The sequence below is a fragment of the Thunnus maccoyii genome, chromosome 6, assembly GCF_910596095.1.
Source record: "Thunnus maccoyii chromosome 6, fThuMac1.1, whole genome shotgun sequence".
Taxonomy (NCBI): Eukaryota; Metazoa; Chordata; class Actinopteri; order Scombriformes; family Scombridae; genus Thunnus; species Thunnus maccoyii.
Genome location: NC_056538.1, coordinates 20,987,044 through 21,003,164, shown reverse-complemented (window position 1 = coordinate 21,003,164; position 16,121 = coordinate 20,987,044). Strand labels below are relative to the sequence as shown.

The following is a 16,121-nucleotide window of genomic DNA, read 5'->3' as shown; positions in this document are numbered from 1 at the left end:
CACTCATGCATTTTTACTTGAGTGACATTTTCAATGCATGGCTTTTAATGGAGTTTTTTTTGTATTGCTTTTACTTTTAAAAGGATCAGAATAGTTCCTCCACCACTGCAGAATGAGGACCAGTCAGGTTTGACAGGCTATAATAGCGTAAAATGTTTTCTCACTCTCCCATCTATGCTCGTCACCTCTCTTACATGTACAGGATTTTCTACTGAATCTTAACATATATCATGGAGCTCTGCAGCAAACATTGTCTGATGAGGGTTACTGATATGAAACTGTTGGGGTCACAAATCTCTTGGGCAGTTTAGATAGTGCTGGATATGAAAATGTCAAGTTATAGGAACCATATTTGTGGGTTGCACTGGGAAAAGGCCATGTTAGGAAATTTAGAAAAAAGTCTTCACGCAATAATGATGTAAGATTATTCATGATTCCCATCACTGCTCCCTCCTGACAGCGCTTTTGCGCCACTCCTATCGCCCATGCAACAGCAGACAGGTCGTCCTCAGCAGGGGGCGGGGGTGGGGGGGTGGAGGGGGCACCTGCTGTCCTGCTCCGCGCTGCAGTGGCTGTGAGAACACATGATTAGTGCACAGCTGGAAAGAAAAGCAGACCTGTAACACCTGAACGGACTGGGACCGGGGGGACGCAACAGACGCGCACTAACTTTCCATACCTGGAGATCCAGAAATGATGCCCCGTCTGCCGTGCGGCGGCAGGACGACGTGCGGGACCACTGGCACCTTTTTGTGGGCATGTCTGGTCTCCGCTTGTCAAGCCCTCCGAAGCTGCGGGGGGGTCCAGTGCGGCGATGGGCAACAGTGTTGCCCGCCCATCGTCAACGGGAACGGCAATGCCAGCTCCGCGGTGCAATGCTGCAAGCTTCCCATCCACATCTTCTTCGACAACGTAAGCTGGTTTACGCGGAAGCTGTCGGGCATCCTGATCCTGTTGCTGCTCTTTGCCATGGGCTACTTCATCCAGCGGATCATCTGCCCGCGGCCCCGCCGGCACCCGCACCACGACCGCAGCGAGGAGCCCTCCCTCTTTCACGGGCACGCATCGGCGTCCCAGGACTCCCTGCTGGACCGGTACCCAGAGCACAGGCTCGGTGGCTTCGCCTCTCCGAACCTGCCAGCCTACGACGAGGTCAAATATTTGCCCACGTATGAGGAAAGCATGCAGGAGATGCACAGAGACCGGTCCGATGACAACTTGCTGTCGGAAAACGAGAGGAGCTGTCAGGGCAGAGTGAGAGCAGCCGGACCGAGAGCTGGAGAGCAGAGACGGGATGTCCTGGAGGTGTCAGGACAGCAGCACAGCCCAAGGACATCTCGGAACTCTGTCTGACGGGAAACAGATCTTTGGCAATGCTACAGAGACAATATAGCATTCTTATTTTAATATCATCAGGGTAATTATCTTGCAGAGATATAAACTCAAGTGCAATTATAATCCTGAATGTTAAGAATAAAAGAGGAGGCTGAGAAAATGTACGTGTTTTGCAAGATTATAGGGGATTACTCGCCTTTTGTATGCAAATGACCGCTTGGGTTAAGTAAAGGAGATTAGAAAATAAACGAGGGCTGCTGAAATTGACACTCTTTGTGTTTTTGGGACAGCTCATTTGGCTCCGGTACAATCGCATTAAGTTTTACTTCAGCAACTCAATTATAAGTGGCACCGTGAAACAGTTCTTACTCATAATGCTAAATATGCTGCTGGGCCTGAAAGACTGGCTATTCTTTTATTTATTCTATATCAAATTTGCATCCAAAAGGAAAAAAATATTTCGTTTTTTTTTCCCCTCAGTAACCTGAAATGTGGGCTGAAAGGGAGAATGAAGGGGTGAATCTCAATTTAAATGCTGTCTGAGGAACATGTTTTATCAGCCAGGTTAGGAGCCAGTTAATTTATCAGCATGAAAGCAATATTCTCTCAAACTGCTACATACACACATTTCACAGAGAGCTGAGCGTTTTATCAGTGACCTGAGCCGTGTCTGATATGCCCACTGCAAAAGCTGAAGCCACAGCATAGATGTGCAATTTTTTAAAAACGCTCTGATCCCGAGAGCCTTGCTGCCTGAGGCCATGTACAGTACATCTATCAGTGTCTTCCAGGTTCTGAATTCAGGAAAACAAAGGCAGAGATTACAGCTGGCATACTGATATGGTTTAAGCTGCCAAGAAAACAAAGTTGTATTTTGATGATAGCAATGTCAGACAAGATCCCAACTGCTGCCCTGAGCGGCACTGATGATGTACAGGTCACACCAAGCGAAGGAGGAGACAAGGGGGCATCTAACAGGAAATAAGCGTGATACAGACAGGACTCGCATGTCATGTTATGTCTTTGTCCTGGCAGATTTTGGCAGATCGATGAATACATTCAGATCTGCCTGTATGTTTGAACTTAGGTGTTTAACAATTCCCTGCTAATTTACATTCCTGACGAATGAGACAAGAAGTGGCTTTTTTGCCTCTACAACCAAACTGACACCACACACACACCTCTTTCTATCAAGCTCAATGGCCTGTTTACTTGGATTACATGTATTGGTGCACTTTCCATTAACTGCCCATTAAAATGCCTAATTGTTATAATATTGAAAACACTCATTTGTCACTAGGTGTCACTTTACTTTGACTTTGAGTGAAGTAAACAGTCACACTTGCCATATCCTCTCCTCTCCAACTCAGACGTGAAGAAATGTTAGCGCATCATTAGTCCTCTGCCAAATGAGAAGCAGAAAAATGTATTACAAGGAGAATATCCACTAGATCAAGCTCTCTACTCATGGCAAGCAAGACTCATATATTTACCCTTCCTGAATGGTGAAGTGTAAAGTGTTGATGGTATTTGAGCAGCTGTAAAGAGACACAGAGTGACCCTCACCTTATCAAATCAGCTAAAGTGATATATCCGAGGAACCTCCACGGTGGTTATGTGTCACTGGAAAGGCCGATGTATACTTGTTTGGACACTTTTTTAAGAGGCAGTATATCCATTATTATTCACCAGAGTATACAGAAATTAAAAATTCTATTAGATGATTAGCTATTAAAATGCGAAACAGAACCAAATCAACCCAATTGAAGAAGTTGATGCTAAAGCATCTGTATCTGCAAAAACGAGACTTGACAATTAGAGATCTTGAGCTCCTCTAATGCCCCTGACACTGAAAATCTGAGTGTGATTGTGGTGGCTTGTGTAATCCAATACTGCCAGACCATGATGGTAGATAGTGAACAATGATGGCTTTCCTTTCCACAGGGAAATTTGTGGCTGAGTGGGTGGTGTTTGCACTTAAAAGCATTCAGTCCATGCTCAAAACCCACTGATGGGTGGATGAGATGGAGGATGTGACCCCAAGATGCATGAAGTGTTGGCTGTGTATGAGTGCTACTCGAACCATAAGAGGTGTGAATGTTGAATGTCTCTCTCTCTCTCTCTTCCCTTCACAATCATTGCACTTCAACATGAACTCCATGTCTGAGCTGTAACAGAAGGTTTGAGATCAGGCGGCATAATCAGTCTTCTAGAGACATTTTAATCAGATAATGTAAAACTGGGACATCCCCTGGCATTGGAGAGGAGAGTGATATAGTTCCCTTTTCTTCAAAAGTACACATTTCAAATCCAAGCATATACTGTGTGTACAAAGATATACAGAGAGACACACAGAGAAAGCAGCACAGCACAAAACGGACAGATAAACAGAGGCAAATACACAGTACACCAACATACACACAAGACGGATTCAGTGTAAGCAACATTAGAGTCTGTGCCAATGATCCTACAGCTACAGTATCACTCACCGGACCAAACAACAGATAAATTATAAAGGTCAAATCAATGAGCATTATCCTCCTCATAAATACTACATTAAATCCAGGAAATGTATTTTTGGGGGAGCTGTATTGTTGGCCATCAATCTAATGTATAAGAACTTGCTAGTCTTTGAATATGGATCTACAGCATTGTGTTTTAATAAATCTAAAGTATCTGTATTGTATTTTGTGCAGCACAGTTTCAAATATATTTAATATTAACATAGTCCATTTGATGTTACCACTTAGAGTCCAAAGTCTGGCAGTCTGAAACATTTATGCATGAGGCTCAAAATATCTAATGTCCTTCTAAAGTGCAAAATTGAGTAAAATGCAGAATATAGATATATCAAATAGAAAGAATGCAAAATGTATTATTTTCTTACCAAATAGAGAAACAAAAACCTAAAATTGTGTTGTATAGTTCAAGAGGATTTTCAATCATCATTTTCAATGTGTGTGGCCACTCTTAGTTCTAATGCATGTGAAACCTGACTCCTCACTGATAAGTCTTTTCATAGATTAATGGTGAATGGTCTGGATGACTATGGTTTATCACACAGTGAGTAGGCTTAGAAAGAAAGCAACTGGAGGGAGTAGAAAAAGAGAAATTGAGTGAGTCAGAGAGAGAAAAAAAAAAAAAGCAACGGCAAGAGAGAATGAACCCATTGATAGATTTTCCTACATCTACTGTTTTCTCTCATGTTTTAGCATCTGTGGCCACTCACAGTTTCGGGGATTATGCCGATCACTTTCTACCATATCTGTCCACACCATCATGATATGGTCTAGCAGTTGTTTCTGGAGAGCCCTGAGATAGATCTTCTCCCTCATTTGTCCCTCCTGGGCCACTAGAGGAGATGGATAGGCTATTATGGTCCGTTGATGTACTGGCTCTCTGCCAACCAGGGGGTGGAGCTGAATGGCAAGCAGTTGGTTTCACACCTCAGCAGAAAAGGAAATACAAGAATAACTCAAAGAGAAGTACATACTGTGGATATATTCGACTCTAAAACACACAAGCACTCAGAAATACCTTCTGGGTGTATGCGTAAAGCTGAAAAAACATCTCAAAGACACTCTGTGATCTTTGTATGAAACTGATGAGGCATCAAGACATTAAAGGAATAGGTATGAAATAGGGAAGGAAAGGTAAAAGAGGAGATTTTGGCTGAATATAAACAGTATTTTCATATGTTTTATTAACTGACATTCTTTTTTTGTGTTTACAGAGGGCATTTTTTCAAATATATAAACTGTAAAAATATCTATCTATATATAAAGACAACATCAAGCATCACTTACAAGAACGAATATATACATTTTTGCATGACTGATTCAACCAAATTAATTTTGACAAATGGGAAAAAAGTAACAATCAACTATGGACTTGAGACACTGAAATATCTGAGAAGCTGTTGTGACAGAAAGGCCATAGTGGTTTTGTTGCTGAGAAATACAGATACCTTTAATGATATTCTATGAGTCAAGTTATCCACCCACAGTAACAGAATTCCATGTACAATGTTGCAAATGTCTTGTATTACACATCATACACCACAAGTTTGTAGTGTAATAGTCAAAGTCAAGTGTAATATCTTTAATGGCCTACTAATCTTCACATCTCTTACTGTTCCTTTGGTTTTTACTTTAAGTTAATGTATTTATAACTAATGGTGGAGATTGTACCTCAAGTACAGACATTGTTTTATTACCCTGAGGCTGGGCCAAACCACCTAATATCCACCAAATGTCAAAAACACATGGGAATCAATTTCTGCAAAGCTGATGTTTTAGAGAAAGGTCCCCTGAACATTAACGTCGCACAGCCACGCTGCTCCTGACAGAGGCATTAGCGGCTTTCTCTCTCTCCTTGGACAACTCCATCTCTATCTTCGCCTGGATTTTCTCCCAGTCCACCTCAACCTGGCAGAGAGACAGAAAGATGTGATGATATAAGATTAGTTAAACTAATGTCCTTTGCTATTAGCAGTATGAGACTGATTAAGTAAAGCTTTCCTCCATCTTTGTTAACAGCTCAGTTACACAGGCTTATCCCTTTGCTCTTTTGATGAAAAGCAGAGAAAAAGTCACAGTGATGTAGAGTGTTTGTTCTCTCAACTGGAGGTGCTCAGGGTGTAAAAGCAGTGTGTAAAAAGCTTATAACTCATGGGAAAGAATTAGAAAAGGGCACCCTCCACTGCTAAAAATGCAAGTGATTGCCACCGTAATCAATTAATGCAGTGCAACAGACAGGCTGCCCTAGCTTACCCCCTCAGCATACTGCAGGAATCTCTTATTGGTCTCCTTCCTGCCAAATTTCTGTAGGAACTTCTCCCTATAGGCCAGCACAGTGTCCACATGGGTCTTGTGTTTGACTGCCAGCTCCAGTGCCCTGGACACAGATGAAGATGAAGACATAAGAACACATCTTGTATGGATGAAGATGCTTCATTCACCTCAACTCTAACCCAAATACTAAACCCTCTGTTAAAAATATCCCCTTACGAGACTGATAAAAAGCATCCTCCAACAATACTCATATTTTCCCTCTCCTTTCAGCTGCACCTTTGTACACGCAAACAAAGAGTAGTACCTTTCCCAGTTGAAAAGGTCAATGTTAACTTGTATGGCCTGGTAGATGAGACCAGCTTGTAACAGAGTGGCCTCAGCCTCCTGGACCTGACCACTGAACATCAGCATGTGGGCCAAGGACGACTCCTTAGATGGTTGTTCCTTGATGAAGTTGATGTACTGCACTCTAGGTAACTGGGAGGAGGGGGGATGTGATATGCAGAGAGAAAAGAAGAGATTGTGAACAAGATACTACTGTAATTTAGTCTCTTTGACTCACATATTCTGTGGAAATCCTTGAAGTTTGGTGAGATTCAACCTTGTGTGTCACTCCTTGTGTGTGTGCATGTGTTCTGGAGTTGGAATACCTGGTTCAAAAACAGTGTTTTTGATTGACTGATTCATTAAATGATGCTCTTACCTCTCCAATGGCAGCGTAAGCCATCTCCGCTGTGGTCAGCTCCCTGTTGGCCATTGCCATGCCAGCAAGACAAGCCCACAGAGACTGGTCCTGCAGATGGGAACAGAGAATCTTTAAATGACAATATCGTACCATCTGACACATTGACCAGGAGGATAGTTTTTGAAGTAGTTAGCTATTTCAATACTCTAATTATTATCTGGACATGTAATCACTTATAGTCGCCCCTTTTCTACATCTTATATTCAAAGTGCAAAGTCAGTTAAAGCTAGCATTGATTGAGAATATAACAAAGCATGATGGGGATGGCAGATTCAAAGTAGATAGACGTGTGTGCACACAAGAACAAGGTATGATGGTGTCTTTATTTCCCCCATGACATGATGCTGATAACCTGGAAGACCTCACTGTAGTCGTGCTTGGAAGTAATTGAAAGACATACATGACACACAGGAACAGACATAGACACAGGGTTTGTACATCTTTTTAAGAGTAAAATTCAAGCACTTTCAAGGTACCTAAAACAAAACTTTCCATACTCTCGAAGCCTTTATCATCACATCTAAATTGTTACTATAAATGCAATTGTGAAAAATAAAGTTTGGAGAATTCCCTTATACCCACAGCAATCAATGTAGAGATTGTCACTTTGTTTATTTTACCAGCTGTTCATATTAACTTTGATTGTATGTTTTGATCATGATTATTTAATGGTTGCTGATTTCCAGAGTAAAGGATCAACAGAGGACTTATCTAGCTATGAATGATGAGTGAACACAAGAAAAGAACTTTCCTTTTTTTGGCTACAACAGACAGCCTTTAAAGCATTTAAAAAACAATTTATATGTTTGCATATAAAAGCGAGTACAACAACATTTATATCTGTTCAAACAACAAAAATGATCAAATGAACAAAATTATCAGATTATCCCAGATTTTTTTTTTTTTTTTTAAAGGAAAATCATTGTTAAACAAAACTATTTGCATTGCAGCCAGAGTATATAAAGTATAGTGACTTACAATGGTTTGTATTATTATTCTGGGTTTAGTGTTACAGTAAATTACTTAGTAAAATTCAGTAAATTAGTATATTTAGATGTTTATTCGGTCTATTTACACATTCAGATTAGAAAATATCTACATATCTACATTAGAAAAGTTTAGTGCTCATGGAAACCCATTCAGTTCTTTTACTTTCTCATTTATCTGACGTTCCACCATCTCAAGGTGGACCACCTTCTCTTTGCGGCTCGTCGAAGTCTGTTCGCTTTGGAAATCAAGTCAAGAGTGAGACTTGAGGCTGTGATCATAGAAATGGCTGAACTACTTCAGGACTTCATCACAGGATCAATCATGGATGCGGCCAGATTCCACAAGGATCTGAAGAACACTGGTGAGTTTCTTCACACTTGCTTCTTTGCTCCTGATGAGCATTCTTGGGTCTAGCACTGATAGATGTCTCACAAAGGGATGACTGATTGTAGCCTTTTTAAACAGCTTTGAGACTGTCTTAATCAAAAACAATTTACAGTACAATTTACAGTTCTGTCTGAACTCCAGCCTCAGCCTTTGAGCGTTTGGGTGTTTCTGTGGTCCTCATGGACTCTTGCTGCAATGAATCCAACATGTGACATCAACATGGTTCTCCACATCATTATATTCTACCTGTAGCAGCTTCAGTGTGGTGCTGGCATTTTGCATGACAGCTGGCTTTATGAACTTCTCTGGTAACCCTCTCAGCAAACTGGAAACATCCTCATTCATAAATAGTAGCGTGGGTTCATTACTCTGGTATTTTCTTAAGAAAGGAGAGATTTCCTTTGCCACCATGAGAAAAAAAGCTCAGTTTTGCTGGGAAGAGACCATCTCCAATAATGTTCTCAGCAGCTTTAAACGACTTGTTGGATGGTTCTGCCGCTTTTCCTTGTTTTGCAGCAATTATGTAGGTATTCAAGAAGGGCAGGATCTGAAGAGCCTGAACCACCACCTCCACATTCTCCAGCTGTCGGTGACTACAGAAATCAAGGGGGAAACTTGACGACTCAGTCACCGCTGAATAGTCTTCCCTGAGCGCTGGAACATCTTTAAAAAGCCACTTCAGGCTTGAGAGGGCGCTCGCTAGCTCCCAGTTGGTGGCTGCACAACCAGCCCTGAAGGAATTGTGCAGAATGTGCAGACCGCAGTTCCCAACCTCCACCATCTTCTTGCCAGTTTGGGTTTGTATGTTTTTTGCAGGAGTGAGAAAAGCTTCCAATTTACATTGTGGCCATCCGTTGAAATCTGTATGAGGCTGTGGAAACCGACATCTGTGCACACAGATTAAATTTTCTCATGGATTTGGTCTGAAGTGTGATGCCCCATGAAAAAAGAATGGAAGTACCTTGTTTGCACACAGCTGTCATGCCAGTATCTTAAGTAGATGTCAAGCTGGCACATCCTCAACAAAAGCACATATCCTGATCCTTTCTTTACTCTCTCCTTCATTAGTGACAAGAAACAGGGTGCTATGCCAAATGTTCCAAGATATGCTCCTTTCTTCTCCCCACAAGTGAACTGCTTTGCAATGCCACTGTCAGGAAACATGGTTTGGAAAACAGCTCCAATGTTCTCACATGACTTGTAGAAGTAATGACTCGTAATCACTTTTGTTGCCCAACAAATTTCTGCCATCAGTGCTGGGTTTGAGGTAACAAAAGGTTTCAGAATGTTTGCACGGTTGCCTGCTGCAGGAGTAGCTGTGGTTTCACCAGTTGATGTTGAAGCTTCACTGCGGAGTGCTTCAGATGTCGGATGTAAAAATAAGCCCCCAAGGTGGGACCTGACCTGAGTTTTGAAAGGTCTTCATGCTTCTTGCCTTGAACAAAAGGGGAAAAAATAAAACAAAAACAAAATGAGGATATGGCGTTCAACTGACCACCCAATTATAAAAGTAAGTAGAATAAGCTCCATTACTTGAAGTATAATCTAACCTAACATATTTAACATTAAATCAATTATTGCAATTTAATTAGAGCAACACATCATCATTAGCAACATTACAGAGGGGTAAACCTAGCAAATACACTATATAAAACAAAATAAATGAGTCTACACTCATGACTTAATGTGTTTCTCTTTAATAGCAGCAGGGGGAAAGATTGGTGTACAGACAGCCTTCTTTATTGTGTAATTATTGTCAAAGAAAACTCCTGACCTGAACCTTTTATGGGAGAGTGCGGTGTCACATAACCTGCTTAACTTTTCACTAGCTATATTGGACGAAGTGGACTAGGTAAGTAAAATGGATGCCCAACTGAAACCTCAACCATGTCAAGCTTGAAAATCTCACAAGAATAGATCTATCTTGCTAACAAAATGAGGTAGGCCACACGGACCAGCAGTATGTAGACACCTAACTGAAACCTAATTGACATAGAGAAAATCGACATGCTTGAGTTACTAACCCTAACCCTGTCGTTTTGAAGAAAACTGCTACAGACTACGGCTTGAGTATGAAAGCCTCTGTTTGCACGTGTGCCTTCTGTGGAGGACGGCGCCACGGTCTTGCGAACGACCATAAACAAGGCTTAATGCTCAATTATATATCCCGCCAAAAATTTAAATGATAGACATTTAGAACTCAAACATGTTGATTTTCTCTATCAATAAGGTTTCAGTTAGGTTAGGTTATTGGCATGTGGCATGAATTTCAGTATACATTGATGAAATTTAGCAGCTGGCTAGCCAAAAATGTGGCGTACCATACACTATGCATGTACAAACATGATGCAATTTTACTTGGCTGTCGTTAACAAGTTTTAGATAAATTTAACTTTTACCTCTTGAATGGCTGGCGTGTTCCGACTCCTCCATCTCCTTTCTGCAGGTTGTGCAATACGCCTTGCTTTCTGTGGCTCCTCTCTGCAGCCATTTTTTATATTTTTCATTAGCCATCCAGTTGTCATTAAAACAACAACCTGGCATGTTGCTAAAGCGATAACAAAATCCACCTGTTCTCTAGTAGCTGATGAGCAGGTACAACAGTTAGCTAGCTACCGTCAATGTGCTTGCACGCACAACATCAAAGGTAAGAGGACACGTGCGCATTCTGAGAGCAGATGGTCGCCCTCATGACGGCAGGTTTGCACCAGACGCTGAGCGGAATGGAAAAACGCGCCTTTTTCATTTTGGTGCCCACGTCAGTCAATCTAGCTCTGGTCCGATCCGCTCCACTTCGTGTCTGGTGTAAGACGCCAGGAGACAACAAACAACTACAATGATGGCATCGTTTCATTTCAAATATTAAAAGATTTTTGGTTTACATGAGTGATTGTGTAGATGAAACACCAGATTATGTTGAAAATCAAGCATTTTCCAAACCTCTTAGACATTTTCTGCACACAACATTAATGAATGTAAACAAATGTTTCACCACTTTGTTCCGTGCAGCTGCATTCATTAAATGGAGCCTTAACCACTAGTTGGCCAACAGTTGAGCAAACCTCACACTGGAGTCACCACTCTGTAACTCCCCCCCCTTTAATCACTGTCCATCACTAACAGCTCTAATCGGAAACCACTTATGGAAAACAACAAACAACACTGTCATTCCCAGCCTGAAGTCAGAATGATACAAAAATGTAATCACAGATAAAAAATTATTCTTCTACTGTACTGTATATTAAGTATTACTGTTTGTGCGTATGACTTCAAACTCCTGTGTATCAACTCTTAGCAGGTGAGCACTTACTGACAACTAAGACTGTGATTCTGGGAAAAGCCACGCTGCCACTAAACTTACCAGAAGTAGAGGGGGGGAGGGGTCAAGGAAAAAGCTCTTCATCCCTTTTGTCCCACCCTCCTCTTGCTACTAGTCGTCCATTTCTCCAGAGTTGTGGTTATTGCATCATTGCCCAAGCAAAGACTCAGTCTCACACTGCGTCCAGTGTGTGTGTATGCATGTGGAGAGTTTACACATGCTTATAGTGGCGTGTGCATTTATGAGTGAGGTCTAGGGGGGCTAAATCCGGTAAATGGTGTCACCAGGCTAATTGAAGGCTAATTAAAGCCTGCTGGTTTGGTCCCATAAACCTGTCTACTACCTTCTCATTTCAGACTCTGTCTCGCTCTCTCCCATACATATATGCACGTGTGCGTGTGACACACACCACAGGAACCCAAACAGTTCCAGAGCCCTAGACTGCAGGACACGTCACGCTATCTTAAGGTCAATTACATTAATCCAAATGCCAAATTGAAGAAATTTAGATTAAATTAAAATAATGCACTCTGACACATATTTAATAAGAGGATACAAACACTAAGACCAGATATAGCAATGTCATCGTAGGTATAGCCAATTTCAAACTGATAATATTTTATTTGTCAGAATTTGTCTACATAAATCGGGAAAGACCGATATCTTACTTTGGCAAAGCGGCAGAGGCGCAGTGCATCCTCCCAGCGTGCAGAGGTGCTGTATTCATGAAGGAGGGTTGGGTAGGGAGGCACACTGCTGTACACTAATGAACCGTCTCCTTGGCGTAACGTCACCTTGGTGCCCACATAGCTCAGAATGTGGGGTGCACGGCTGAACTCACTTTGAAGGGGACAAAAACACACATCAGAATTAGAATGAACGCTCATGTGACTACAATCTCACATTTCGTATTATAAAACATCTTGCTTTATAGCTTTCTATAAAGCTATGCATTTATGAATATTCAGTTGTCAAATTCTCTGGCCTTGCTATCCATACTATCAGGATAAACAACAGTTACCAGCCAAATGCTGAAAAACAGTGGATGTGGCTAATGAGCCTGTCTAATCCTCCAGCTATTTTGGTCTGCAGTCAAACACTGTTTGAAAAGTGGGTTCAGTAAGTACAGTAGGTGAAGTTGATTCAAGGATTTATCAGCCACTGATACTGGGGACTTCTAAAAAAAAACTGACTTCTTGTCGCTGCACTCCATTTGATCTGAGTTGCTTAACACCATGTCTAAACACAATGCTTCAAACTAATATGAAAGCTTTCATGAAATGTGTTTGCAAGTATTGATAAAAAATATTTAACTTGTTAACATTTAAGGTAGGTAGAAGATGATGGATTGTGCTGACCATGCAATTTTTGCCAGTATGCGTATACTGCACATACGTGTGTTATGTGTGCCAGAATTTCTAATACAAAGAGTAATTTGTGGCAGCCCACCACATATACAGTAAATCTGCTGAACTGATGAAATAATATACTGAAAGTGTTGCTCTTGGTCCAACCTGCCTTCCATCCAAGATATTCTAAAAAGCTAGAAGCATTGGTTAAAGTGGGGTCTTGATATTTGTTTTTTTTATTAGGTCTTGTCACTTGGCATTTGGTGTTCTCCATTTACACACTGTATAAAAAGAACATTTCAATGAGAAATTTGGCTTCTGGAGCACCAAAATAGTAAAAGCAGAACAACAAACACAAAAAATAGCAACAAATGTTTAAGCATAAACAACCAAAAATTGCATCATTATCATATAAAGTACAAATGTGTGTTTTTTTACATACAGTATGTTGCACAAAACTGTGCAAACAAATATTCACAATAGTGTAGCAGAGGCATTCAAAAGTATTCCAAGATTGTATAGGCAGTGCAGGCACTTTGCCTCAGCACCTCCTGTACTGGCCTGTACTGGAGGACTTTTGGGCAGGAAGTATTGTACAGTCTGACAGCTGCTGGCAAAAAAAGAGTGCCTAAATCGCTATGTGCTGTACCTTGGGGAATGAGCTAGAAGGTGCAAAAAAGCTGCTTCTATCTGTCTTCTTAGCTCTTATATACATCTTTTCCTTCTACTTTTCTTCCATGACTGCTTTAAGATAACAACAAACAAAAAAAAGTGAGCTAACTCTGGTCCTGACATTTGTACTCCTTGCTACTAACTTGACTAGTTGCTTTAGTCATAGTAACTCTGGTGAAAGTATCATCTTCTTATAAAATGTCAGGATAAAAGTGAGAGCAAAGAGGTATACCTGCCGTCCTTTATGTACAATGTTTTTGGCAGCAGTTCCTTGTCAGTGAAGACAGCACTAGGGTAGTACCACACTGTGAACTGGTTGTCTTGGATACCACAGAGGATGTTAGCAGCATCATTCCATGCCATACTGTGAATCATGCTACCTACAGGAAAAAACACACATACAACAATCATGTTCATTTGACGTTAACTACACTGCAATTTTTACTTACAAAATAATTCAATTCTAATAAATCCGTTTGGATGAATGTAACAAACAAATCAAATGTGTTTAATTGCAAAAGAAAATAGTTTTTAAAATGTGCATTAAAAAGAGAGACTTCACTCCGCATCTTGCCATGTGAATTCCCTCCTCCTTGTCTCACCCATTTTGCAGATTTTGGGTTCTCGCCCCAGATGACGCACAGAGGTCAAGTAAAGGTCACGGTTCTTGTCTATCAGGGCAATCTTCCTTTCAGTGGATGGCCCACACTGGTCCAGAGCTATCTCCACCACCTCCAGCTACATATGAATACAGGCACACATACAAGCACAAAGGTAAGAGGGACCAGAGGAGTGAATGATGGAAGGAACACAAAAGATCAGGAAAAGAAAGAAAAAGAGGGAGAGCGGTTTGTACCATGACCCAACAGCCTTTTTGTGTGTGTGTGTGTGTATGTGTGTATGTGTGTGCGAACCTGTGTGTGACTGTGTGTTTTTGGCGAGAGCCAGCTGGCTTTGGTGCAGTGTCTTGGAGCTGTGGAGTACTGGCAGACAAAGCCATGCTGACAAACAGTAACTACTGCTACCTCCACTTCTTTTCCTTCTCTTCTAATTCTTTCCTTCTTTTTGTCTCTCTCCCTCTTAGTTTGACTCCAAAGCCCTTCCCCCATTCTCTTCCTGTGTCTTTATTGTCTCTCACCATTCTGAATATATATAAGTATCTTTTTAGCACAGACACTCATTCTGAAAAGATTGTTACCCTCAACTAAGCTTATTTGGAAATAACTTTCCCTGTTCACAGGCTATAGAATACGATCCTCACTACATGGTGATCTATGTAGAAGGCATAGAAATGATGTAAATACAATATTTTGTGGAAAATGTGTGCAAGATCAGACTGTTAATTCTTTCTAATGTAGCAATGTGGATGCATAAAATAACAAAACATACTTGGACAAACCACACAAATATGAGATATGCTGTATAATTTAATACAGCATTTTTTTTTTCAAACAATGTGCTTAACTTCTTTTTTAAGAGAAAAGGCTTTGAGCGTGAGGAGTAACAAATGAATTTGGCAGAGTATGATGAGTTTGGCAAATCTTGCTGTCGGGGGTTGGGACCCCCACAAGAGGTCGCTGGATTAATCTAAGGCCAGATATACTTGCTTTTAAATACGCATGTGCGTGATGGCAGCCTGCGTCTGTTCATACAAAATACTGTAGTTAGCCAGTAGTTATGCTTAATAACTAAGTATGCTAACACACTTTTATGCTATGTTTCCGAAAAGACAAAAATAAATAAATACATTTTGTTCATTTCAATGGGATCAGTGTGATCAGTGGATTCACTATTAGAGACAAAGTACTTTAGTGTAGTGCTTTTTGTTCCAAACTTAATAAAAGTTAAATTTTAAGTTCAATGTTGGGGAACTTTGACACAAGAATTTACACTGTTGTCTTGACAGTGCTGGCTTTTAAGGGATCTGAAGAATTGAGGAAACATATAGCCATCGTATTAGGTTTGTCACACAATCTAAAAGTTGTCACTATTTTAAGGTCCAAGCACCACGTACTTGCGAGGAACCACAAACTAATTTTGATATGACACTTCCTGATGTTACCAGGCACTTCCTAGTGCTCCATGAACACGACTTTGGCATGCTGAAAATACTCCACAGCTTGACAGGCCTGCCATGCCCGGTTGAGGTTGCTAAGCAACTGTATGACTGGACAACTGATGTTTATGGGACAGAGTTATCAAAACGTTAATCACGCTGAGGTCAGCAAACTTAATGAACTAGTAAGAATGATCAAGGTGCTAATTGTCCCGTGACAATTGTGACAAAACAGAGGAGAGTGAGGAAGATATCCAGGAGACTCCTGTGTTACTGTGCTGAGTATCATTGCTGTTTGCTAAAAGTGGTACAAAATTACAACTTAAAAAAACTACAGACTGAAAAAATACTTTCAGAACTAGCATCTACCACCTCACTACTCTATAAGGGCAAAGGATTACTCACCTTGTGAGTCAAGGGCTTCCCATCGCCAAGAGCTTTCCCAGTGAGGGCGTCAAAGAGAAGGATGACTGGT

General features: G+C 41.0%; 2 protein-coding genes across 7 annotated transcripts in view; one reads left to right on the top strand and one right to left on the bottom strand.

Moving 5' to 3' along the window:
• Positions 1-558: 558 nt before the first annotated feature.
• Positions 559-1,602, top strand: LOC121899116 (uncharacterized membrane protein C3orf80). The gene has a single exon (XM_042414725.1). It carries the CDS (start codon positions 694-696, stop codon positions 1,351-1,353), a length of 660 nt encoding a protein of 219 aa, XP_042270659.1. The 5' UTR covers positions 559-693; the 3' UTR covers positions 1,354-1,602.
• Positions 1,603-5,021: 3,419 nt separating this feature from the next.
• The window catches only part of ift80 (intraflagellar transport 80 homolog (Chlamydomonas)), a 44,110-nt gene continuing 33,010 nt past the window's right edge, over positions 5,022-16,121 (bottom strand). For all 6 annotated transcript variants that reach the window (XM_042414717.1, XM_042414718.1, XM_042414719.1 and 3 more), the window contains exons 13-20: positions 16,052-16,116; positions 14,193-14,328; positions 13,823-13,970; positions 12,238-12,409; positions 6,832-6,921; positions 6,433-6,605; positions 6,108-6,231; positions 5,022-5,762 (exon numbers count right to left, since the gene is read on the bottom strand). In XM_042414717.1, the coding sequence (XP_042270651.1) occupies positions 5,652-5,762; positions 6,108-6,231; positions 6,433-6,605; positions 6,832-6,921; positions 12,238-12,409; positions 13,823-13,970; positions 14,193-14,328; positions 16,052-16,116 (1,019 nt within the window). In that variant the 3' untranslated portion in view covers positions 5,022-5,651. The remainder of the gene's footprint in view (positions 5,763-6,107; positions 6,232-6,432; positions 6,606-6,831; positions 6,922-12,237; positions 12,410-13,822; positions 13,971-14,192; positions 14,329-16,051; positions 16,117-16,121) is intronic.